We start from the raw sequence: 25,222 nt of genomic DNA, 5'->3' as shown, positions 1-25,222 counted from the left end.
CCCTCTCTGTTCTGCACCTCAGAGCTGAAAAGGAGCGAGATTGCTCTTCCCTGCCTATGTTGGTGGCTCTATCCACACCTTTCAGCACAGGCCTGTGCTACGTGCTCTGAAATATCTCCTTCGAGATGTTCCTTGCATCTTCTGAGCGAGGGCTGCTGCCCTTGCTTCATCCCTTCCTTCCCTGGCAGCTGCCTTGTATTTCGAAGCCCGCCCTCGGTGGTGTGAGGATGAATGGGTGGCTGTGATTTCTGTTCAACAGGAGCCCTTTTGTGAGTCTCTGGAGCTGGATTTGGAGCACTTTGTTCTGGCTGGACCCAAGTGTTCCAGCACGTGGCATAAACTTTCACCAGCCGCCTCTCTGCCTTCAGCAGAAATGTCAGTAAAGGTTAAGCTGGGGCATGGAAGAAATTATTTCTAAGCGAGGGAAGAGGATAAGAAGAAAGGCAGCTGATTTTTGCAAGTTTTTCCTTCCATGTCAGGTTAATGTGCCTTTCCTGTCAATGCTGTGTCCCTCTTGCCAGGTCAGTAGCTTTTTCTTATTCATACCAGTCTGTCTGATGAATGCAGCATGTCTGATCTCTCCTAAGGTTTCTCCCCAGCGCTACAGCTTCATAACTTTATGCAAAGTAATTCAACATAGTCTGGTCTTGAGATCTCCTGATGGGGTGCTGCCGTTGGCCCTCCCCAGCGGCGCTGGGAATGGTGCTGGTGACACCACCTGCCCGTGGGGGATGTGCCTCCCCTTGGCAGCTTCAGTGGCAGAATTTGTGGTTTATGTGCCCGTGCAAGATAATCAACAGCTACTTCATTGTCCTGGAATCTTTAACTCACAGGATCCAGAATGAAATAAGCCCTCGCATCACTCGATCCCAGCGAGAGGCGGGGTCCGCCGGCGTGCTGCCCTGGCAGTTAACCTCCATTCAGGCTTTTCAGCTGCCAACTGGGCAAAGCTTTTAGCTTTTCTGTGGGGTAAACAAATGCCTGCGAGAGGGACTAGCTCCGCTCATCAAACACAGGGCGCAGGAGACCTCAGGATCTGAAGCAGCTTGCAGAGACAAATGACTAATTTGGTCCTTTCCTGCCTCGTTTCTGGTGTGAGGACGGACCACAAAACCAGATGGGTGTTGGTGTTTGAAAATGACCTGGTCAGGCTTAGTGCTGGAAAGGAGTTGATCTCAGTGTTGTTGCTAATAGACTGCTTTTAGTTAAAGATAAGTAAAATTCATTAGTGTATTTTTGCCTCGTGGGAAATGAGGATTCCTTTGCCTTGGTTTCCGAGAGCTGCTGTCTTGCAAAACAAGCAATTTCCTCTTCACATCTAAACATCCTCCTTGCATTTCAGAGCCATGATATTGGGGTGTTTTGCTTTATTGTTCCTTTGAGGAGCAAAAACTGATGCTGCAGACTGAGGAGGGTTTCTTCAGCACTAAATGGAAGTGGTTAAAATTTACAAACAATTACAGGCAGTTATAGGGATCCTTGGTAAACAGAAGTTACACTTCTTAGCTTTACAGAGTTCTGCTTTTACAGTTCAAGTGCACATGCAGATGTGACCAAGGTGAGTACACGCATGTCTGTGCACACACTTGGCAATTGGGATCAGTCAATTATTCATGATTTATGCAGGACCCTGGTATCTGATATTAAAGATGTTGGTGCAAGAGTAGCTGAGTAACAGTGTCACATTTCTGGGACAGCCACTGCTCCACACAGCTCGTTGCATTAGTAGATCAGACAATTCTGCGTTCAGTGGTTTGCTTGGAAGAGAGAGACTTTTTTGATCAAGCTTTTTATTGCATAAACTGTTTATTTCTCTCCCCTGAGGAAGGAGGAGAGGTTAAACTCGGAAACCACTAGGGAGGAAAGCAGTGGTTTTTTTGGGGAACGGATTTTGGAACTCGCAGGTTGATTACAGTCCAGAAGTTTTCCCACCCTGCAGCTCATGCCAAGAGCAGGGAGTGCTGCTCTAAATAACATTTTGGCCTTTATGGAAATGTATCAGATGTTCCAGGAGCCTCCGTCTCTGCTTCTCCTACCTCACTTGCTCTCTCTGCAGGATATAGTTAGCACTTCTCTTAGCCTTATATAGCAAGGCCTGATAGTTAGTGTTAACAGGAATAAAACAACAAGGAGAGCTGCCAGATTGCATAAATCAGGCCAGTGTTTGGAATTTCATAAATGCCATGACTTTGGGTACAAGTTGAGCACACGGAACAATACTGAACTGTTCTCTCTTTATCTCTCCCTCCCTCGCTGAGGGAGGGCAGGGGGAGAGCTGGAATTTTGCTGCTTCTTCCTCGTTTTTAATTTTTTTTTTTCTTCCCCTGTTTTCATCCCCTTGAAGACCACAGGAGGAGCAGTGGCAGCCGCAGCCAGGACTCTGCTGACGGGCAGGACATCCAGGTTCCAGAGCAGTTTTCAGGGTTGCTCCACGGTTCTTCCCCGATCTGTGAGATAAGTGAGGACCCTTTCAGGCTCGTTTCCTCCACGGAGAAAGGAGGCACGGAAACTACAAGCCACCCACCTGCTATGCAGCTGGAGGATGCTGACTTACCTGCCTCGGGATCAGTACGGACCAGCTCTCCAGACCAAAACCAGAAAGTGGTCTACGCAACTGTCCAGCACACGCACGTCAACCGGGCGGATCCTGAAACTGTAGTCACGCCCCACGTGCTACAGCACCCCGGCGGTGCTGAGGAAGAGGGGGACAGAGCTGTGGGCAGAGCCCACCCGGGGAACAAGCCTAAAGCCGAGCTCAAACTCAGCCGCAGCTTGTCCAAATCAGACTCTGATCTTCTGACCTGCTCTCCAACAGAGGACGATGCCATGGGGAGCCGGAGCGAATCGCTCTCCAACTGTAGCACTGGGAAGAAGAGGCTGGAGAAGTCCCCGTCCTTTGCTTCGGAGTGGGATGAGGTAAGGCTGACCTCGCTTAAGAGCTTCTGTGCCAGGAATGAATCTGTACAGCACGAGCTCCTCTCTACCGCACTGGCCTTCGGAGGGGGTTCTGGGTGGTTTTCATTACTTTTACTGACTCTCGCATCGCATTAACAGGCAAATGCTCACTTGTAAGGCTTTAAGGTGTTAAATGCCAAAAGACAGGCTTAACTGGAGTGGGGGAGAAGCAGAATTGCAAGAAATTAGGGACTTTTCCACTTTTTTTTTGAAGTTGCTCAAATACAGGGCTTGACTTCTTTTAGGCAAACCAGTTAAGTTTTTTACATCCCCAAAATGAGGGAGAGTGCTCCTCACAAATCTTTATGTTGATCTCCTCTTCCCAGTTCTTTCCCTTGTGAACTCTCCCAGCATCTGCAGATGTTTTATTCCTGGGTCGTTGCTGCTGGGGGGGCCAAGCAGTGTCCTGGGTTCGTGGGGATGGAAGGAAGAGAGTAATTAGCCTGTGTTTGGGGTATTTAATAGCTCCCGCTTTCTTCTTCACATATTTATTTCAGAGGCTTGTTAGAAGTCACTTTATTATAGTACAGGAGGCCCACGGATAGTTAAATATTTCATGCTCAGAAAGTTGGCCCTGGTGAACCACTCAGGCGAGATTAAGTGTCCCTCTGAAATTCAGCACCGCAGCATTACTGAAACATTCTTTGGAGATGATTCTCTGCTGGTAGAGCAGCAGTGCTGCAGAAGAGATAAGCTCAGATGAACCACTCTTTGTACACTGAAAGGAAATAAAACCCCTGGCGTGGTGCTGGGGGTGTGGAGCTGTGTGTGCCGGGCGTGTAAACTCGTGGGACAGTTGTGCCCCTGGCTCACCTGTCCTCCAGGCACTGACTGATGCTCAGCTGCCTCTTGATCCTGACTTGGAGATAAAATCATCTTCTGTGGAAGAGGGAGGTATTCAAAAGTGCTAAAAGCAAAGTGGGAATCCCTCCTCGGTGCAAACCCATCCTTCAGTTCATGCTCTCACTCCCTCTTGCTCCCTGCAGTGTTTTAGGGCTGTCAGATAGGTCTGTCTTACCTCTGTAGCCAGTTTGGTTGTAGAGGCTTTGCTATTAATTACCTGGGTCGGTTGGACCATGACTGTTAATGAAAGATTCTACAGCAGAAGGCTTATTTGAAAAGAGTGGGTGATTTTCACTGTGCTTTTTGTGCCTAACTGAACTGTTTACAGCAAATGTTGAAAGGGAAGAAGCCTTTGCCTTTACAGTGCTGCATGACTTTACTAGTAGCAGAGGTCAAGTGTTAGTGTGCCTGTGCTTCCTCTGCTCAGAGGAATGAACCCGCAGATCTGCTTCCCTGCTTGTAAACAAAAAACATCATTTCCACCCAGTGTCAGCCTAACAAGCCACAAGAGGAAAATCTACTTTTCCTTCCCATTATGTTTAGGTAAGGAAATCGGAGAAAGAATGTGAAAAATTCACATCGGTCTACAGTGGGACAGATCTAACTCAAAAAAATGTGTATTATCAAAACCTGATGGTTTTATTTGTCTTCCTGGGTTCTGGCGTAGTTTAAACATTTGTGGAATTGTTTTAATCTAGTAGTAGCATCCTGTGGCTAGAACACTGGTTTTTCCTTGGGGTCTCATGGCTACCACGGACCAGCTCAAATAATTCTGGATGAAGCTTTCTCCTCTCTGCCTCAGTTTCCCCATCTGTGAGATGGCGATAGCCTCTTTTTGCAGAAAGTTTTTGTTCCCACTGAAAATCACCGTGTAAAGTTAAATATTGTCATATTATTCTCAATATATCACAAGCCAGCAGCTGGTGATTCACTGCCTTTAGCTTGATTTGCTCTTTAATTTCCAAAGACTGTAATAGAAGCATTGGGGTCTCATTCTGACTCCTGATGATACAGCTGCACTCTTCAGTGCTGGCAGCAGGAGGGGCATGGTTCACGGGGCAGAGCAATCTTCTATAGAAGCAGCATAAAATGGAGCTGCTGATAGTCAGTAGTTTATATGGTCGGGCAAGTTCTTGCTATAAAATATCCTAAAACAGACCCCTATGACTGTTAGGAAATGTTAAAGACGTACCTCTGGGGAGCGTTTGGGGGTTTTTTGCAGTGATTTGTATGTGCGGAGAGGGGCTGATCTAGCTGGTCGTAATGGCAACAAGGAGATTTAAACATAAATGTAGTGCTGTTGTTGGAGGTTTAATTAGTTCACTGAATGGGATAATGCAGCTGCTCTGAATTAGCTGCAACTTGCAGCCTTGGAATTTACCAGGCTAATATAAAACCTTGTTGAGCTGCCCCTGTTAGCAATGATTTGGCTCTTCCTCTGTGTTGAGGGGAAACAATGACAGATTTATATGCATTATTCTGTTAATTTTAATAGTCTTTATGCAGGCAACTGAGGAGTGGTCCATGTGCAGCTCTGTGCAACACACAGCTGCAGCAAGCTGAGGATTTTGCCCGCTGGCCTTGCCAGCAGTAGGTGTGTCTGTTCGGGGTGCCGGGGACTTCGGGAGGGATGTGTTTCTGTCGGTGGACAGATGGGATCTGTGGCAGAGGCTGAGCTAGCATCGCCCTGGGCCAGGGGGGACTGTGCTCAGCTAGTCTCACTGACCAGGGACAGCAGGAAAATCTGCTCCTTGGAAGCAAAGGGTCACATCCCTTCCTCAGCCCAGCGCCGCCGATGCCCTTTGTTGGAAGTGGAAGGTGGTGTCAGCTTTGCCAAAAGGGTGGGATGGGGAAGAAATGATTCACTTGGCAAAGCTCATCCCCGTTCCCAGATGCTCCAAGGACCTGGCCCAAATAACAGATGCTGACAGCGCTGCTGTGTGCTCCGAGCTGCGAAGGAGTCTGCTCAGCTTGTGTCCCCTCTGCCTCCTGACCCACTGGCTCCTTCGTGGGAGCATAATGAATACGGGGGGTGCCCCTCAGCTGCTCTTGGGCAGAAACTCTTTGCAAGCAAACCAGAGAAATTATTAAAGCAAAGAGCCCAGGGAGAGGAGTGAGGACCAAAAATGCTTGATCCTCCACTTAAATGGAAAGCAGGGTGGGGGAGAGGAAGTGTGCGAGGCTGTAGAGGTCCTAGTCAGCATAAGTATTTGAATCCTTCCAAATTGGCTGAGGGCTAAAGTGATAAATTTGATTTTTTGGAATCGGTTTATAAATATTTAGCAGATGGGTGTTATGGTTTAACCCCCAGGTGGCAACTAAGCACCACACGGCTGCTTGCTCACTGCTTCCCCCCCTGCTCCATGGGATGGGGAGGAGAACTGCGAAAAAAAAGTAAAATTGGTGGGTTGAGGTAAGAACAGTTTAATAACTGAAATAAAATTAGAATTATTATGTAATGAAAGGGAAGGTAACAAAAAGAAATAAAACCCAAGAAAGACCAGTGATGCGCAAGGCAATCGCTCACCTCCTGCTGACCAATGCCCAGCCAGCCCCTGAGCAGTGATCCCGCCCTCCCAGCCACTCCCCCCAGTTTCTGTACTGGGCATGATGTCCTATGGTATGGAATAGCCCTTTGGCTAGTCCAGGTCAGCTGTCCTGGCCATGTTCCCTCTCAGCTTCTTGTGCACCTGGCAGAGCATGGGAAACTGAAAAATCCTTGTCATAGGCTAAGCACTACTTAGCAACAACTAAAACATCGGTGTGTTATCTACATTATTCTCCTACTAAATCCAAAACACAGCGCTGTACCAGCTGCTAGGAAGAAAATTAACTCATCCCAACTGAAACAAGGGCAAAGGCACATGAGTGCATGGCAGTGGCAGCTCACAGAGGTTTTGTTTAGGAAAAGAAACTGTGTTTGCACTCCTGAAGGAGGAGCGGGGGCTCTTGGTGCCGGGCTCGGCTGCCAACCCTCTTTCTGGGGCAGACTAACTCGCATTTGCTCTGCCTTCCTCCTCTGCAGAGCTGCTCCAGCCCTGCACATCAGCCCAGGTTTGTGCACGAGCCCTGCCGTAGGCTGGCAAACCTTGTGTGGTGCAAAATGGTACTGGGGTCCTGTGGAATTTGCTCAGCAAACCCGCCCACCCGCAGGGTGTGCTCCAGGAGGGGCTGAACTGATTTTTCTCCTGATAAGCTGTTTCAGGTCTCTGGATGAAGGACAATGTACGTGTCTAATATGAATAGTAAACTGTTTAACAAAGGCTAAGCTGCGTGCAACAACTTGGCTTTTTTCTGAGCCCACGCTATCTGATCACTCTCAGACAGGTTTTGGTGTTGAATAGTTCCGTTTTCCCCTGCCTCAGCTTCTGTTGCACTTTTTTCCAGGCCCTTTTATCCATTTGATAGATCAGAGCCTGACCAAGACGAAGCAAAACTTCATCACAATCGCTCACTGAGCTGCCACAGCTCCGCTGGGGAAGCAGCTTCCTGACAGTGAGTGCAATTAGCAGGGTTGTCATCTCCTGGGGGAGGCGGTGGAAAAGCGATGGCTGGGCTTGAAGATGTTGTGAAATAGGCCTCTAAAAACTGCCGTGGCTTGAGAAGAAGTTGGGCTGTGACAAACACTTTTTGTCCCTTAGATGCTGTCAGGTTGATACGTGATGTTTGGAAGCTGTGTCCTGGGCAGCCTCATTTCTCGCAGGAGCGAGGTGATGAAGGAAAACTTAAAATTAACTTATAAATGCAAATAGCAGCTACATGGGCTCCGTTTGTAGAGGAGGAAGAAGAGGAGGAGATGTTTGGCTTCAGCAAAACACAGACTTTGGGTGGTGTCTTGGCTTCAGGAATTCAGGTTTAGTGCCTCTACACTGGGTTTCTGCTCCTGCAGTTACCTCTGCTCGTTTCTGCTCCTCCCTGTGCCAAACCCTGTGGTTTTGAGGATTGCAGTGTGGTTGGTCTTGATACACGTATGATCCAGGAGACGTGTCTGTGCCATCTGATGTCACCAGCCCATATCTGCAGCCACGCTCTGAGCAGAGACGTCTGGAGTTGAGGCGCGGTGCTGTTCTTCTGGGTTGTAGATGTCAGTAAGAAAAATGATCTGTTAAGTGTTAAGGGGCAAAGAATGAGGCAGGCTACTGAGAATTAGCCTCAGACCTGGCTCCTGACATCCCTTAATCCTCCACTTCCAGCTGTCTGCTATCAAGTAAGTGGCTCCGATGCTGAATTTGTAATGAACGCTGGGCTCAGAGGTTCCAGCATCAATTTCACAAAATGAGGTAGTTGCTTTGTGTTCTGTCTTTAGCTCTTTTAGGAAGAGATTAAACCTCCTTCAAAAGAAACTTAAAGAACTGAATAAAACATGCATTTTACTTTAGCTTTTTTTAGAAAAAATGAGATGCGCAGTCCACCACTTCGATGCTTTTTTTTTTTTTTTTTTTCCCTCCAAGTGAATTAGTTGAAGAATTAATGAATATTCTGTAGCTAATTACAGCACTGGACAACCCTCATCTCCTGTGAATAGTTGCAGTAGTGCTCCATCTCTCAAGGAATTCTTTCCCCTTTGCAGTAACTGTGGATGTGGTGCCTCATCTGTCGCTGACCCATTTTGGGGGTCTTAATGTCACATAAGGATGGATGCCAGGAGTAAATGGCGCATCTGTCATGCTTTCCATCACAGGTTTTGAAGAGCTGGGGAGCAAGTCTTCGGAGGTTGCTGCTGCTGTGGGGTGCCTTTAAATACTTGAGCTCCATTAACCTTGTCAGGACTGCTTGGGTGCTTAAGTACCTACTGGAATTAGTGCCTTAATTACAAGCTTACAGTTGAGGATTAAGAACATTTGCATGGAAATGTGAAACTTTCAGGAAAGCTCTTGATGCAAAACCTGCCGCTGCCTTAAAAGGACGCCTAGAAGTTGAAATTCAGAGCTGCAAGCTGGTCTTGAAAGAAAATGCAAATATTTCCCTTGTTATTCAGGAGGAGAGCTGCTATTTTTGTGCCTGGTGAAATTGCATCTTGTAAAAGCTCAGTGGTTTTTGTTCTGACAAGCTCCTGCAGCTTACCTGCCGGGTAATGGCTCTCATATGGCCCATGCTGTGGATCAAAATACTGGTATTTCCAGTGAGAAACGCAGTTGAGAAAACAATATGTTCAACCTCTCTATATTCATACCACCTGCAGCATGCAGGCAGGCCATGGCATCTCTGGCTGCCCTGGTCCTGCATGGTCCAAGGACATCCCTGCTGTGTGGGTCACAAGGCTCCCTCCTTGCTTGCCAGCAGCCGGTGCCTCCCGAAAACGTTTAATTTATTCTTCTGGTTCAGGTGTTCAAATCTTAACACTTCCCTTGCCCTGGGTTTGGCCCGTGGGAGCGGGCAGAGCCTGTTTTCAGAGGGAGGTGTGCTTGCAGCTTTTCGGCCGACACCCCCTGCCTAGAGTTGGCCCTTGTTTCTGAGCTCTTGTTCCAGTTTTCCCTTTGCCTGTTTGGAATGTTTTAGATTTTTTTTACTATTATTATTTAGGGGAAAAGCAGTAATGTGGTCGGTATTTTTGTTCTGATTTCTGCTGTTCTAAACAAGCGTGTCCATCAGGATTGTAATCAACTTAATTATTGGGCTGATTATTCTATTGTCTCCAGATCCCAATATTTCCTCTTGTTTTTCCTGTGCTGTCAGGAATTCTTACATCATCCCTCATGTTGAATCTCTTTTCCCTTTGCCTCCAATGGCAAGATTTTCTCCATCCTGATTAACTTTTCAAAGTGAAAGCTTTTGGGTTTTCACGGTCCAGGTTTGTTTTGTATCTATTGCGAATGGCCGGCCTGTTAAAATTATAAACCAATATTGAACTAAACCAGTCCAACTCAAATTAAGACAATTTACTAGTTTTGTAGGTAAAATTGGCTGGTGTTCTGATCTGGAAGGCAAATGTAAAGACCATCCATACTTTATTCCTGTACTTAGCAGCAAAGTTTAGACATAAAAATTCTATTAGATATATTTAGATGTAATATTTAGATTTTTATATATTTAGACCTGGAAATCGTATCAATTCATCTGGAACTAGACAGCTATCTGGGGCAGCTCTCCTTAAGGCAGGTTTGCAAAATGCGGTGAGACATCGCAGCTTATCAGCTGCCCCGTGCATGGAAGAAGCCTTCTATCCGTGCGTTCAGAAGGATTTGTGAAATTCCCTCAATACAGATCTAAATGCACAATGACTTCTTTCTCCTCTTATTTATAGGTCACCAATTACAGGCTGAACGTGGCTCTGCATTAGTCTGTGTGCATGCCGTGCACTAGAATAGTATAACAATTTCAGTCCGCTGCTGCTATGTGTTAACTTTTCAAGTATATTAACTCAATATTTCTGAATCAGAAGCTTTTGACTCTCTTATGTAAATTATTCGTGCTCTGATGGATATATTGGTTATGTAACAATCTTGTGATCCTTAGAGTTTTCAAGACTTTTGCAGGAACAGAAATGTCTGGCCTCAGTGCTCATACTAAATTCAGTCTTTCATTACGTTCCACTTTACATCACATCTTCCAGCAGTTTTCACTTTTTTTAAAAAAAAATGTTTCTGTAGCTCTGTCTCAAGTCTCCAAGGGGGCTTCACCATGCTGTGTTGCATCCTGCAAGCTGGAGACAACCTTTGCACCAAGAGCCTGACATCATTTTTGGCTTTGGGTGTTAGGATGGAAGAGTACGAAAACATGACTGTGAAGACAATTGATTCAGTCTTTTTTTAAGGGGTTTTGCCTTTTTTTATTGTGAGTTCAAAGTAACCAGCATCCAGCCATTTCATTGTTATGAGCAGATGCATTGTCACATTTGGCCATCTTTCTTGTCGTGTTAACATCACATTTACTGGGTGTTTGTCCAAAAAACATTGATATTTGGAGGGCTCTGAAGCTGCAGATCCACCACACTGGTTGTGAAATACCAATTTATACCATAAGTTCCTTTCCTTTTGGTATGTGTTCAGATTTGTAATTTGGGGATTTGTACAAAAACACAGACTGGAGTGTGGTATGAAGCAACAGTCCCCATCCTGATCCAAATGACTTTCTCAGAAACTGTTATTAAGCCAGAAAATGCGTGCGCCTTTATCACTAATGAACAGTTGCAGGATGTCTTGAAATAAATAACAAATTCAGTGAGTCCTCACATTGTGTGTGGGAAGCACATGCTTCTGGAGGAGGATATACCATGGGAACTCCCAAGTTCAAGTGTTGAAATGTGCCTCAAACAACTTCTTTGCTTTTGTAGTTTAGCTTGAATTAATAAATTGAGCATTATATTTTCCAGGCCTTTGGTATTTGTTATGCTGAGTTCATAACACAGGCTGGTATCTTTTGTATACGCAGAATATATTGAGCGATGAAATATGAGGCTTCTGCTCTATGGGATGGTGATGTTGAGAACATAAGCCGAAGCATCATAAACTAAACCAGAAGTGGTTTATGTGCTGTCACCAACTTAGAAATCAGATTCATGGCCCGGATCCAAATTTCCCAGGATTACACTTGCACTGAGGAGCTAGCAGGTATCGTCCCAGATCCTTCTGCTCTTACTATTTGCAGCTCCATCCCTTCCAGAGATCCTGGTGGAAGCTGCCATTCAGCCATCCCTCTGCTCCGAGGATGTATCCCAGCTGGAACTGAGCAGCCTTGCTTCTACCTGCAGGGCTGCAATATCAGTTAGTAATATCAGGTATCAGTTAACCAAAGACCTTTCTGCGGAAAATGCATTGGTCCACTTGTGTCTTGCAGCAGCAGGATAAACAGGGAAACAGGCAGGACCTGATCTCTTGGTAAAGCAGCACCTGCTATCTTGCACCCCAGATGAATGTCTGCACACAGCATCTTCTTGGCTTGCCTGCTGCTTGTGAGTGCCCTAACCACAGTGGTATTTTGAGCCTGTGTCGTGCTGGCTTTTAGAAAAGATGCCTTTGTTGGCTTTGGTCCCTCTATTGTTATCTGTGCTATTGTCACGTCAAACCTCAATTATTGTCAATCTGCAAAATGCTTGAGAGCTGCAGCGAGTTCAGGGTGCGACCCTGGGCGCTCGCTGTGCCTCGCTTTACTGGGCTGTGGGCTGGAAGAGCAGCAAATGCTCGGAGATGCAGCTAATAAATGTGAAGCAGCATGTCAGATGTGCAGTCGAGTTCATTTTGGTGTGGGTGCTGAGGAGGGCTGGCTGAGGGGTCTTCACCATGTGCTTCCTGAACTTGAAATGAGAAGCCGGAGGAGTTGGGCCAGTGCAATTACCACTGCGCCGAGAAGCCTGGCAAGTGTGGAGGTGTCAGCTAAGGGGCACTATTGCCATTTACGGACACGCTGTGTAAATTGGGTATTAATTTGGAGATGCTTAAAAAGGCTAGTCAAAGCTGTTTTTTCATTCAGCTGGTATTCAGCACTGTTGTGCAATTGCCTCTTGAGTCATTTGCTTGTGCTGACCTCTTCCATCCTCTCCGGACCATATACTGCATCTCTTGAGAGATGATTTCACAAGTCAGCAATTAAAACAGAAAATCCTGAATCTTGATTAAATAGCTCTGCTGCATTTTTTTTTTTCCCCTCCCAGCAACCCCAAAATAACTTGCTCTTGTTTACTAGAAAATCCATAAAACAGTTGGAAATAGCTAGCAGCATCTTGTGTTCAGCTAGAGTCACCTTGTAACTGTCTTGACACAAACTTTCAACCATGATCTTGAAGGTTGGGAGTCGCTTTGTGTGTGCAGGAGGGATCTTTTTTTCAGGCAACTGTACAGCTCCTGGTTGATTTTACCTTTGCTGTATTTGGGGTTTGTTGCTGTGGTATGGGTACGAAATGGAAGCATCGGATGGAGGCGTTCTGTGCTTCCCCAGCATCCCTAACACACCCTTATTTTTCTCCCCTGCTTTTTAGAGCTGACCTGTTAGCCCGTAATGAGGCTGCTCGCTTTGCCCTGGGGACTGTTTGTTGTACTCAAAGGGGTTTTTTTAACTGCAGGAACAGTTTGTCTGGGATTTTTTATAAGTTTAAACCAAATCTGCCCCATCCCTCAGTTGTAGAAGCTTAGAAATAATGAAGTCTTAACCCTTGACACTTACTTGGAATTGCAGAAATTTAAAATACAGATAACCTTTAAACCCAACTTTGTAAGCAGCTTTCAAGAATAAAATATGCTGCTGGAACTGCTATCTTGTCTGCTGAGCTCTAGCCCCAGGCGAGTTTATACAATAGGTTATGAACCCCTTCATAATAAGGATTTATAATGGGAATCCTGATATATTCTTAATTATGCTTATGCTGCAGGGTGTCATTATAATGCACTAATACCATACGTAGGGTAGATAGTGTGCCATTTGTTTCTGTGTGGCTTTATTTAATTATAGACTTTTATCTGAATAACTTTATTGCTCAGTGTTTCTGTTTCTTTGATGCATGTGCAGGCATGCTCTAGCTTATCTTCCTTGTGACCAGGCTCTGGACTGGTGATTTGTGAGCTGCCCTCTTGGGAAGGGGCCACAGAGGAAGCAGAAGGCATTGACCCCCCACACGGGGTTTTTCCTTGCTATGTGCAGAGCTCAGAGATGGGCAATGGTGCCTGGTACCAGAAATTGTATTGTAAGGGAAAGAAAGCCCATGAAGCACCAGACAGGAGAGGTTTTGAAGAGAAGCCCTGTTACACTGTCCCCTAATGCTCTTGGGAATGGCACGAGCTGACAGTCCCCCCATGTCACAGAGGTGGGGATGCTGCTGTCACCTTTGGGTGAACTGCTGAACCACAAAAAGCACCTCAAGTTAAAAAAAAAAAAAAAAAAGTAATTTTCTGCTGTTTTGGTTCCCAGAGGCAACATGCTGTAGTTACCTGTGTGTGCATGTATGTGCACACGCACAGACACCCCTTCAGCTCATTATCATCCCTGGTGGATAACGCATTGTTCCTATTCAGGCTGCCCAGATCTCAGGGCCTGATGCAGCAGTGAGGAGCCTGTTAAAACCAGCAGAATAAAGCAATCTGTTACGTCTCACTCTGTTCATACCTGATTTAACAAGCCTGAAGTTGTTACAGTGATTTAAGGGGAAAATGCTTCACTGGAGTTTTTCTTCAGTGCCCCTGAGTTAACTCCAAAAACTGTTTTTCCAGAATAAAAGCATCAAAGGGACTCTCCGTTGTATATCAAGGCGTATTTGGATTTTAACAGTAATATTTGGCTTCTCAGAAATAACCTTCCTGCACAGGCCTGTGTGTGTGTGAAGGAGGGGCTGGAAGGAGAGCGCTGTGTGACGAGGTTGGCTGATGTAGCCTGGTGTCTTAGGCACCCTTCCAACCTCCTAGTTAACATATGCAAACCTACCCTCCTGCTTGGCCGCCTTCATTTCCCAGCGAGGAAGGATGCATTTACTCAGAACAGAGCTGTTTTGTGGGGCTCAGAGCCTGGAGCTTGGCTGGGGTTGGGGGGGGATATGCCTGTGGAGCTGCAGAACAGCCATGAAGTTCATTGTCGGAAGCAGCTGGATGCTCCAACCACCTATTGTTCTCAGAGGGGACAGAGAGAGAGGGAAACCCTGCTCATAAACTGTCTGGGGTAGGATAGCTGTAGCGCTCTGCAATATCTGATCATCTGAATGCTGGCATGCATGTGTAGATATATTTTTTGCTTCTCTCAAGACAACCTTGCTATGTCCTTGGGAATCAGCGATGCTGCATGCAGAGACTGAGAACAAAACTTATACTGCATTTATATTGATGGTAAGGGATTCTCAGCCATAGGTGAGCTTTTTCTAAGCCCCTTCCAGAAAGCTCTAGTAGCATAAAGATGCCCCCAGACCTGGGTGAGTGTCACACTAATGGAGCGCTGCTCAATTTTGTGCTTTCTGAATGAAGTTCCTTTCCTGCATGCAAATGAGATGCTTCAGACAGCTCGTATTGCATGAAGCTGTCTTTTATTTTGGTGATAAAAGACCCCAGGACTTGTTTAATCCTTCTCTGTCTCTCTCAATGGACTCACTGGCTCCAAACTTCAGTGTTGGCTCTGGGGAGGAAAAACTGGAGAGATTATTAATATGGACACCACGGCTTCATCAGGGCAGGGGAGTGGAAATGAAGCACGTCAGGGCTGGCTGCGGAGCGGGGAGGTCGGGGGAGAAGGGTCCCTCGTGGCTTCGCTGCCCTGTACCTGGCACCACTGCCTTCACAGAAGATGGGCGACCTGTCTGGGTCTTCTGCTCGCCGTGCAGGGTGATATTAGAGGAAAAAGAGATTTTTTTCTTTGCATCCTGCTCACAGAGAAAGCCAGTAGATGCTTCTGCCACAAGCTCTGTGAGGTGGGGAATTACTTTGGAGGACTCTGGTGTCAAAATAGCCTCTGTCTTGCCAGCAGACCAAACCTCAGCATCCAGCATGTCCTCCAAGCTGGCTTGGCTTTTACTGGCCTACAGACAAATACCTTTTTCTCCGCTAATCAGAGCTCAATTGCTCGGGATAGTTTGTTTTAAGATAAAGTTCTGTTTTGGAGTAAATTGCCAGTTGCTATGTTTTCATGGCTGCCTGCCTGCATGGACGAGCTTACCACTTCCCCAGCCCTGGGATGACGCTCAACCGCACCCAGCTCCTTTTTACAGGGTATTTTTATTTTTCGGCAGAATGTAGGCAAATGTGAAAATAAATCAGTGTGCTTCAATCCTGGTAACTGCTCTGCAACTCCTTCCCATCGCATTCCTTGTTTTGGGGTGTAACGAAGAACACTCTTCCCATCCTTGCAGCCTTTCCTTCTCCCAAAGTATTTCAGCTCTGCAGTAGTTTGTCTCCTTTCCTGGTAGGATTTCAGGGCTCCTTGGCCAAAATACCTTTACAGCGTGGAGCCAGCTACCCCTTTAGATAAGGAATAACACTTGTGGTTGTATTAATTTAGGAGGCAAAAGCATTTTATTTCTGTTGGTGTAAAAAAACCCAAACCCACCTAAACAACCCTACCTCAAGTGTCCCCCCCCAACCTGTTCAGAGACAGATGCTTTATGCTTCAGTGGAAAAAAACAGGTTAAGCCAAAACAAATCAGAACTGAGTGTTCAGGCTACAACTGAGTCTGAACCGCAGCACTATATTTAAATGTGGTATTTTTGTATTTTAATAATTAACCACTGGGAAAGAACAGCCTAAAAAACTGTTGTGTAGGCTATTTTCAAGGTGTTTTCTCTTCCAGCCCCATCTTAGTGCTGTAGGGTGCAGCTGAGGACCGGTTGCAGAGGACAGGAATACTTTAAAGCACTCATTCTCGCTTTAGGCTTGTGTCCTTCCCCTGTATTCATAGCTTTGCACCCTCCTAACAGCTAAATCAAGATGATCAGCAGTAAACTGGGGTTTGACTTGGTGTGTGACTTGGGAGAGTGGTTTCTTTTCTTGGAGAGCCGAGGGCATGAAGCAGGATTTCCTTTTGCACTAATTGTAATACAGTTTTGGCTGTGCATAACCATGACCGCCTCCAGATCAAACCGATGTTTAGCAAAGGATGGGTTGTGAAAGGTAATCCTTTGCCATGTGATTATTTCATTTCCATTCAGTTTTATACAGCACAAGGCAATTCCCTGCTTTTGAGGAAAAGTTCATGAATGTTTTAGTGCTGAAGGTGTGGGGACTGCAGAGCTGTCAGTGCTGGGGTCTGAACCTGAAAAGCATCAAGTCTCTCCCCTATTAGGGGAGGGCAGTGTGATGGAAACAGGGGAACTTGGCCTGGCACTCAATTAATTTGCAGTTTGAATCCAGATATGGAAAAGGGATGCAGGGAAGGAAGCAAATTTTTCACGGTGTCCCCTGGGCAGGGGAACTCATCCAGTCTGAGAGCAGAGCGGGTTGTGATCTGAATTCACATCGTCCTCTTGTCTGCAGCTTTGAGTGCCCATTACCTCTGTGCATGGGAGAGAAGTTGCGTTCTGGAACCTCTTATCTACATTTAGAGGAAAAGAAAAGATGGGGAGAGTGCTTTTATCCTGTACTATCCTCTCCCGGGCCATAGTACTGCATCAGGCATTGCTTCTTCCCAGAAGCAGCAGAGCAGAGGAGCTGACCTTTCTTAAAATCAAGTTAAAACTTTGTTCTTCATCCTGCACTGGGAAAGAGCAAAACTGCAAGTGAGTAAGGGAGAAGAGGCCATCCAGGCATGGAGTGCAGGGCGGGGGGGTGAAACGCTGGTTCTACCTGTGCAAAAATGCTGGGAAATAAATGGGATTTTTTTTCTTAACAAGCATCAGGTAGGAGGGAGCTTACCTGGCTCTTGCCAAATAGTGTTCAGAGTCATAGCTCTGACCAAAGAGGGGCCACAAATGTGGGGTTTGAATCTGCCACGGAAACATGCTCTTGTGCTCTTTGCCTTTCCCAGCAGCGCCAGCAGCCGTCCCCGCACGTCTTCAGAGCTGGGTCCCGGCACAGCGTAAGAGACCTGCGAAGCGCTTTGCCTCTGTTGCTGGGAGACAGTCGGAGGGAGCTGGGGCTGCTTGAACAAACATGCTTTTCTCCTCGCCTCCTCTCTTCCCTTCCTCCCCACCTATTTTTATTTATTTTTATTTCCTCTCGGTGACTGGTTATAGGAAAAGCTTGGCTGGAACCGAGTGATTCTTGCTCTAAATGATCCCATGAGACTAAAGAACCTCACAGCCTTCCAGCTCTGCTGAAGTAAACATCTTTCAGATAAAGATCCCAGACAGTAGGTACAAGAGCGGCTCCAGCTTAGAAATGTACCTTGTAATGAAACTAATTGTCATAAATCTTCAAAACTTAATGCCTTTAAACTTCTGGAGCATGAACTGAATTGACCTCAAGACCCAAATTCTGCTGCGAGCCCTCAGGGTTGTATCCCAGCAATCCTGCCACAGCTTGGCTTTGGTGCCTGCCTGTGGAAGTGAATAAAACAGGCAGTACCAAAGCCCTTGGTCGTCTTTGGAAATGAGGCTTGTTTTGCACCATCCCTCTATTTCCCTCCAGTCTCACGTGACCTTTATGTCCTGATGACACATAAGGGCACCGTGAAATTCCAAGGCTTTGCTGAGGAGCATTTGCTGCTTTGGCAGGGCAAAAGTGGATAAAAGCAGGTGGTTCTTGCCAAAATGGTGACTGGCAAAAATGTGCATCGTGAGACCTGGGTTACCTCTGGGTTCCTGTCAGTAACCCCTGAGAAATACGAGGCAATTGATACTTGTCAGTTATTTCACGTTGTCTACAGGCTTGAGCAGAAGCTGCTGCATCGCTCACACGTCCTTCAGGCTCCGCCACAACTAATGAGAAATGGAAAAGTTTTTTAAAACCGAGCCCGTGGAGAGGAGTGGGGCTGGTGGAGTGAAGGTGACTGCCCCAGATACCTTGGAAACGGTTAAAAGACGTCACTGGGGTAGAAGCAAAACTCAGCATCACAAGGCAGACTTTAAATTCAGGTTTTTTTCCTCTTAACTGGTTCCAGTTTAGCTGATCCCACACTTCTGTTGCTGATACTGCAGAGTTGCTGATTTACACAAGAGCTTTAGGTTAGCTGAGAAAAAAAAAACCAACTTTTTTCTTGCAGTTTTCAAAGCTATATTTCTGGGGCTTCTTTATTCAGCCACAGTGAGTCTAAATAGCAAGATCAGATGACACGATGACTAGCCATGTAATTTTTATCTGAAGCAAAGGCTAGTGATGTGAGCAGCTACAAAATGAACCACCCTGTCTGTGTTTGATTTTTGTCATTTAAGGGCTGCCTCTGTCCACTTGAAATTGGGCTATTTTTGCCTTTTACGTGGCCTCATCCTTTTTTAGTGCATCCTTTTAAACTTCAGTTAAAGCACAAAAGTCCCATTTCTTGTACAGCTAGCTTGCAGTTTTTGATTAAAGTTCTGAACGACTTGTCTTCTCTAAGTAAAAGCTTTCATGTCCCAGGCTATCATCTCAGTTCTCCTTTGTCATTTTTACTCCTACAAAACAGGGGACCTGATCACTCATCCTCTCGCCCTGTTAGTGACTGTTAACCCTTGTGTCAGGCTTTTGATGGTTTCTCTTTTTTGTCCGAGACCTGCACGGCTCCAGCAGCCCGATGGAGAGCCCGGCCTTGGGGTCAGGTATCTCCTGGCTGGTTTAGTGAAGGTCACGTTCCAGTTCTGGCTGAGTCCAGGGACAGAAGAGCAATAAACACTTTTGCCTTACGTACGGCAGGATAGCGTGCTGATGGCAGGACCTGTGCATCCAGCGACTTCAAAACCCTTCCTTTAGCCAAAAATAATCTCTTTTTAGAACATACTTTACTTCTTTTCCTTACATGGTTTAATTGTGAGTACTTTTATTTTCAGAGTGCTCTTCAAAGCTCCCAGTAAGCTAGCATTAACTGTATTTCAAGCCCTGTTGAAGTGCTCGTCCTCATGGTTTTCTAGGGGCAGAGGATCCACATCCCCTGAATGCCTTCTCCCTGGTGAGATTTAACACTGCAAGTGCACTGCCTGTCTGCTCCCCCACAGACAGGAAGCGCTTTATTGGAGATCTGACTTGGCAGGAGCCTTTTAAGACGATTTTTTTTTGTTTGTTTCACCAAAAACACCCTCCCTAGTGGAGTTCAGCTTCAAGCTGCCACTGGTATTGAACGGAAGGCAAACTCCCGGCCCCTCGCAGCGTTTCCAGGAGCCCCACTCACTGGCTGGGCAGTTTGGGGAGCTGGTGCAGCTGCACCAAGCAGAGCATCGTGCTGGGATGCAGGGGGGTGTCCAGGAAAACTTGGACTCCTTCCCCAAATCTATCCTTAAAAGACCAGGAAAAAAAACTTCAACCCTTACACAACTTCCTTTTTATTTCCCCCCTACTCTCTGTTGCCAGTCAATGTATTGGCTTTGCCTTCAGCAGCAACTGCTCTGAAGCGTCTCACAGGAGTATTTTCTTGGGAGACTTTTGTTCAGGAATCTCTCACTGGAGGCCCTTTTGGAATTTTTTTTTTTTTTTTAATTTTTATTTTTAATTTTCTGCTTGGCTATAGATTGAAGACTGGGGTAAGCAATCGGACCTGAGCCTCTTCAGTATCTCATTGCTCTTTGGAAAATAGTGGGCTTTAGAGCTTTAGATTATTGGAAATTCTCAATTGACTAACGGAGGTGGAATTTATCAGATCTTTCATCTTAACAGAATTAACCTAGTAATTGTCAGTGACAGTTTTTCCTCTGCAGTAGAAAGCCTCGATTTACAAATTGTGCTCAAGAATTGGTTTTGAAAAGTTTCTATTTTCATTTAGAAAGTATCCTGTAGGCTGTATGAAAATTGCAACTTGCATTAATTTTTTTTTTTTTTTTTTTTTTGTAAATGCGGTCATTTATATGCAACTCTTAAGTGGACTTGAAAAGACACCATCTCAGGCAGTAGTTTTTACCTTTTTTCTTAATTGCATGAGGTTTGCCTTGAGCTATTGACTGGATCGCTTAAATCAGGGCATGGAATTGTCTTTAGCTCCCTCTCCTGGGTACTTAAGGCATTTGCCCCCATGATGTTGCTGCTTTTGCAAACGATCTATTTTCAAACTCTTTCTAAGCATCTCTACTCAGTGGCAGCGGTGAGGAGCAGAGCCTGCACGCACAGGATTGGAAAATGTGATGGTTTAAAAAAAAAAACAAAACAAAAATACCCAACAAAAACTGGACTGAGGTGAAGCCAAGTTCACTTGCCGCATGCTGTGAAAGAGTTAGTGACCTGCATTTCTCAGGCTTTGCTGCTGGTGAAGGTGGGGCTGCATGTTTGCACAGGGTGAGCTGAGGAGTTTGGGGTTCCTTTCCTTCTCCTGAGTTCTGTGCTCCACAGGGATGGTTTTGTTGGAGCTGTTTCTTTTCAGGCGCTGGCAGGTTGTGGAAGGGAAGGCTCTGTGGAGTCCCAACCTCTCCACATCCCTTCTGAGTCATCCATCCTTACGAAGACTTTTCCAGACAAGGTGTTAAAGGTACCTTTCCTGTGTCAGAGGTATCTTAACATCTTTTCTTGGATTTCTTCAGCGGTCACGTGGCAGATGAAATCCTGGGGCTGCCTTTAAGTTTTCTTCAGGCTTTATGAATAATGCAGCATGTGCTTTTTTTTTTTTCTTCTTTATTTTCAGATTGAGAAAATCATGAGTTCCATCGGCGAAGGCATTGACTTTTCTCAGGAGCAGCAGAGGATCTCAGGTAGCGTACCCAGCTCGTGTGTGTCCGTCTTGGTTGTGCTCTGGACAAAAACAGGGTGCAGGCTCCTGTGGTCTGATCTTTTTAACCTGCTTTGGCTCCCAGAAGGGAGAGGAAGGCTCTGGCACAGCAGGAGCAGACTTTGGCTTCCCAGCCTAATGCTCGATACTGCTACCAGCAATTTTAATTCAATACTCCCCTAGGTAGATTCAGTTAATTTTATATAATGCAGCTGTTCTTCCCTCCCAGCAGGTTTTGGGGGGAAATGGCCTGGGTGAAGAGCATTGCAGCTGGTACCCCCAGCCTGATGGGGAAGGTGGGGGACCCTGGTTACCCCAGTGTTGATTAATACGCACCCAGTGACAGCAATGTGTATGTGTGTAGGGGGTCTTTTTTCTTGTTGAAACTGCCTGTTAATAAATTTTGGGGTGTAGTGTCCTACTGTTTAGGATATGGTAAACTTTCTAGTGACATTTTACACCTTTGTATAGCTTTAAACAAAGACTGAGAATTGTCGGGGTTTTATTAGTGCCTTCCAATACCTGAAGTGACTTCTTACAGTCCTTCCCTTTAGGCAGAGATGAGAGTTGCTGGCTTGCATGAGGGGTCTGGGATGCTTCTTGTGCTCTTCAGCAAGCTTGCAGCCGTAAAACCAACTCCAGAGTGGCTGGCTTGCAGCCCGGGCTCACACAGCCCAGCAACCACTGTGCTCTGATACTTCTCTGAGTCTTTGCTCAATGTGTAGGAGGAAGATCAGGTTTTCTGCACGTACAAAAAAAAATCTAATTTGCAGCTGAAAGATAGTGTAAAGACTCCAGCCAGTATCCTAGGGACAGAAATTTTCCTGATCTTCTGGCTCCTACAATTACTGTTGTTCTCAACATAGCCTCTGAGAAAGTCGAACTGATTGCTTACAGTTCTCTCCATCCTTTCAGAATATGTTTGTCTCAAGTTTCTTTTCTTCTCTGGTGGATAACAACAAAATTTTCCTTAAGCAGTCAGTCTGAAACAGAGCTGCTGCATATTTGTCTTCTGGCTGGTCTCACAATCCCCACAACAGTCTTGCTTTTGTTTCAAATACATAATGCAGTAGCAAGATGCTCTTTTTTTCTGGCTTTTTTAATTCTGTAAGTGTGAGTCTGTCCCTTTGGAAATGAGCAGAACCTCTCTATACCCCTCCCCATTCTAGTATTTTGTTGTTTAAGGCTCACAAAATCCTTTCAGCGCTCAGAGGACGGGATGGGGATTTCGTGTGTAGAATTGTACATCAGACTATAACCAAGATGTCAAATATCCATGTTATCTCCACGGGAATTCACCCATCCCAGTGGCACGTTCACTGTTGGGCATGTTTGAAAATAAGGCTGCTGCACAGGCTCGGAGGGGCTGTGTGGGGAGGCACGGGGGGGTTTAGGGTGCGCTGGGTTGTATGAGAAGGTTTCCCTTGGAGGCTGTTTGTATTTTGCAGATTGAGGAACATTTCCTGGGGACCAGGAATGCTTGAGCAAAGCCTGCGTGGGCAAAGGGTCCTTCTCAGGCAGTTTGACTTAACTGGAGCTTAGCAAGGGCCAGGTTTTAGTTTGGTTGCAATAGAATAAGGTGTAAAGAGCAGCTTCTGCCACCCACCCAGCCTCTAAAACAAACTGTCCAGAGTAGCTGGCGTGTTGCAGTGATTTTCCAGCGAAACCGCTGTTTTTCTGCAGCCCGTAAAATGCTTTTGCCAGAATATTGTAACATTTCTTCTCCAACTTTCCACCTGTAAAACTCTAGATGCCCTATTGTTGCTTCAAGTCAGATAAAATTCATGACAATTAATTTTTTCTATATATTTCACCTACATACTTCGGTGACCTTGAAGTACATAGTTTCGTTAATTTTATAATAAAACTTCATAAATAGTGAGACATTTTGCCTTTGCTTTTTTCTAATTTCCGTAAAACAAGGTGAAGAAGCAATCATAGTGTCATTTAGTGCATTGATTTTCCTCAAACAGAGCAACGTCCTCCTCCAGCCATGTTTGCAACTATTATAACTCTTATCTCCGCAATGCAGCATCAGAGCGACGGGAAACAATCCTGGGTTAAAACACTCTCATTTCCATAAATGTTGTAAGTAGAGGCAGCTGGGATGCGGGGAATAGCAAACCCTGTGCAGAGTTTGTGTTCAGGATCCAGACTGGAGCAGCAGAGAGAACCAAGTCTCGGTTAAAAATCTTCCCCCGTTGCTCCTGCAGCCACCTCACTGCACGCATTGCCTCTGCACGCTAAACGTGATCATTTTGCCATTTTACCAGCTTTTTTCTATACTTCTTGTGCCTCCTTTTGAGGAAAGTAGATGTGAAGGGGAGGTGGGACTAATAGAGGAAGGACTCTTTGATATCAGTGTAAATGTCCCTAAATGTGTCTCCATGCTGCTTGCAGAGCAAGGAAATAACCTGCCCCATTCCCAGCTGAGTCTCAACACTTCTACATTTCCAAGCTGCTTGGGAGGTTTATTTTAATTCTTCTCTTCCAGGGAAGCAGCTTCAATTTGGAAACCAGCAGTTTGTGAGGGAAACTGCCCTCTGTGCTGCTGCAGGCAGAGCTGTGGGTCCTCGGGAGCGTTGTCTCCTGTATGGAGCCGAGTCTGTGGCCTTCAAGGGAGGAGATAATTGCTTGGCTTTAATGGTGCCTTTTGAAACTGCTGATTGTAGTGAGACAGAACGTACAGAGCTGGATTAAATGGATGCTGATGAACTCTGCTGTCTGGGGCCTGAAGGTGCCTAAATATGTACTGCTCAGGGGGTTCTGAAAATCAACATCTGGAAAATGTTGTCGTAGGAAACGCTTGCTGGTGGTGGGACCAGTTCAGCTGTGGCAGCGCTGTCCTCTGGGATATTCCCTGTGCTGACCAAGCGGCACCGTCCCAACAGCCAGGAGCAGTCCTGCCTGTCTGGGGACACAGCCTTCTCCCGGGGCCTCTTGGATTTCTGGGGGCAGGAGCACCCTCCCCAGCCACTTCTGTTAGGGCAGTGGCCGTGTGCTCAGAGCAGGGCTGGGGTGGTGCCAGTTGCAGGTCAGCAGGGGTGTCATGGTAGCTGTGCCCTTTGGATGTGGTTCATCTGCCACGTGCCTCAACTTGGATGATGCCAGGCTTTTTCTGTGTATTCCTGTAGGAACCGATAGCCTCTAAACAAGGCTGCTTGCAGGAGAGATGCTTCCCCCCTGTACTTTAAGGATGAATTCCCTTCTCTGCCTTTAAATCAGCAGCAAAGACAAAAGCAGAACTCGAGAGCTTGTCTGCAGCATGATGGAGGATGCTGGAGAGCTGCCACCGCGAGGAGTTCTGTCCTTTTAAATCCTTCACCTCCAAACTGCTGCATCTGAACTGCTCCGGGTGGGCAGCATCTCCTCTTGATGAGATGCTAATACGTGTCCGCAGACGCTGCTCATGCTTGCCGTATTAAAGCTTATCTCGTATCCACTTGTCACTTGGGTTTTTGCTTTGGTGAGGAGGAATCCACCGTGCATTCCCCGTGGGAGTTTAACCTGTGCCTGCCCTAGATACTACGTACTGATTAGGGCGTATGTTTTCTAGGGTCAGATGGCTTTGCAGAGGGATGCAGAACACTGTGTAGTTTTTAGTCTGATCCGACGGCAAGTGTTTAGCATCCTGCCTTATGACAAGCCCTCCCCTCCCCGAGCCGGGCCGTAGCTGTAGCAGCGTGTGTGTGATGGATCAATATCCTTAGTGAAGAGGTCTAACATGGAGGGGAGAGGAGGAGCCAGCTCTTCAGCAAAAGCTGCCGTTGTGCAGGGAGTTTTCAGCAAAATGGACACCCGCCTCTGGGAGCAGGCAGACCCAGGAGCTGCCTTGTCCTTAAGCCAAGTATCCTCCTGCAGGCTCTGCTGTGTTCCGCTCGGTTCGGGAGCCCTGGTAGGCAGAGCAGCTGCTGTACATGTTCCATTTCTCCTTCCTTTCCTACGAGTGCAGCCAGGCAGAGCATGGGCAGTGCTGTGCCACCCCCTTGCTGTGAGGATGAAGGGTGGCCTGGGGTGCGTGCGCCCTTACATTTTTGTTTTCTAGCAGTACTTAGCTTTTGCTCCTCAGGGCTTTGTTAGGGCTGTTTTAATGCTTCAGATCACATCACAAATGAGCAGGGAGCTGCAGGGAACTCTCCAAGTGCTCTCACATCCTCAAAAACCGGTGGATTCTGAGGGTGCGGGGACTCCAGGCTAGTTTGGTGTCTGGAATCACTAATTTGTCTGTAAAGGTAAAGTGCCTCTCTTGGCGGTTACTGC

General features: G+C 46.3%; 1 protein-coding gene across 5 annotated transcripts in view; it reads left to right on the top strand.

The window, feature by feature from the left end:
• Positions 1 to 25,222, top strand: part of ANKS1A (ankyrin repeat and sterile alpha motif domain containing 1A) — a 110,033-nt gene that overhangs the window by 50,010 nt on the left and 34,801 nt on the right. For 4 of the 5 annotated variants that reach the window (XM_074925659.1, XM_074925660.1, XM_074925658.1 and 1 more), the window contains 2 exons: positions 2,345 to 2,916; positions 20,879 to 20,945. In XM_074925659.1, coding sequence (XP_074781760.1) covers positions 2,345 to 2,916; positions 20,879 to 20,945 — 639 coding nt within the window. Of the gene's footprint in view, positions 1 to 2,344; positions 2,917 to 20,876; positions 20,946 to 25,222 lie in introns of those variants that run through there. The other variant, XM_074925663.1, reaches the window with a different exon arrangement.

Source organism: Athene noctua, chromosome 23 (assembly GCF_965140245.1).
Source record: "Athene noctua chromosome 23, bAthNoc1.hap1.1, whole genome shotgun sequence".
Classification (NCBI taxonomy): domain Eukaryota; kingdom Metazoa; phylum Chordata; class Aves; order Strigiformes; family Strigidae; genus Athene; species Athene noctua.
The sequence above is the reverse complement of the archived record's forward strand: the minus strand, read 5'-3'. Positions and strand labels throughout refer to the sequence as shown.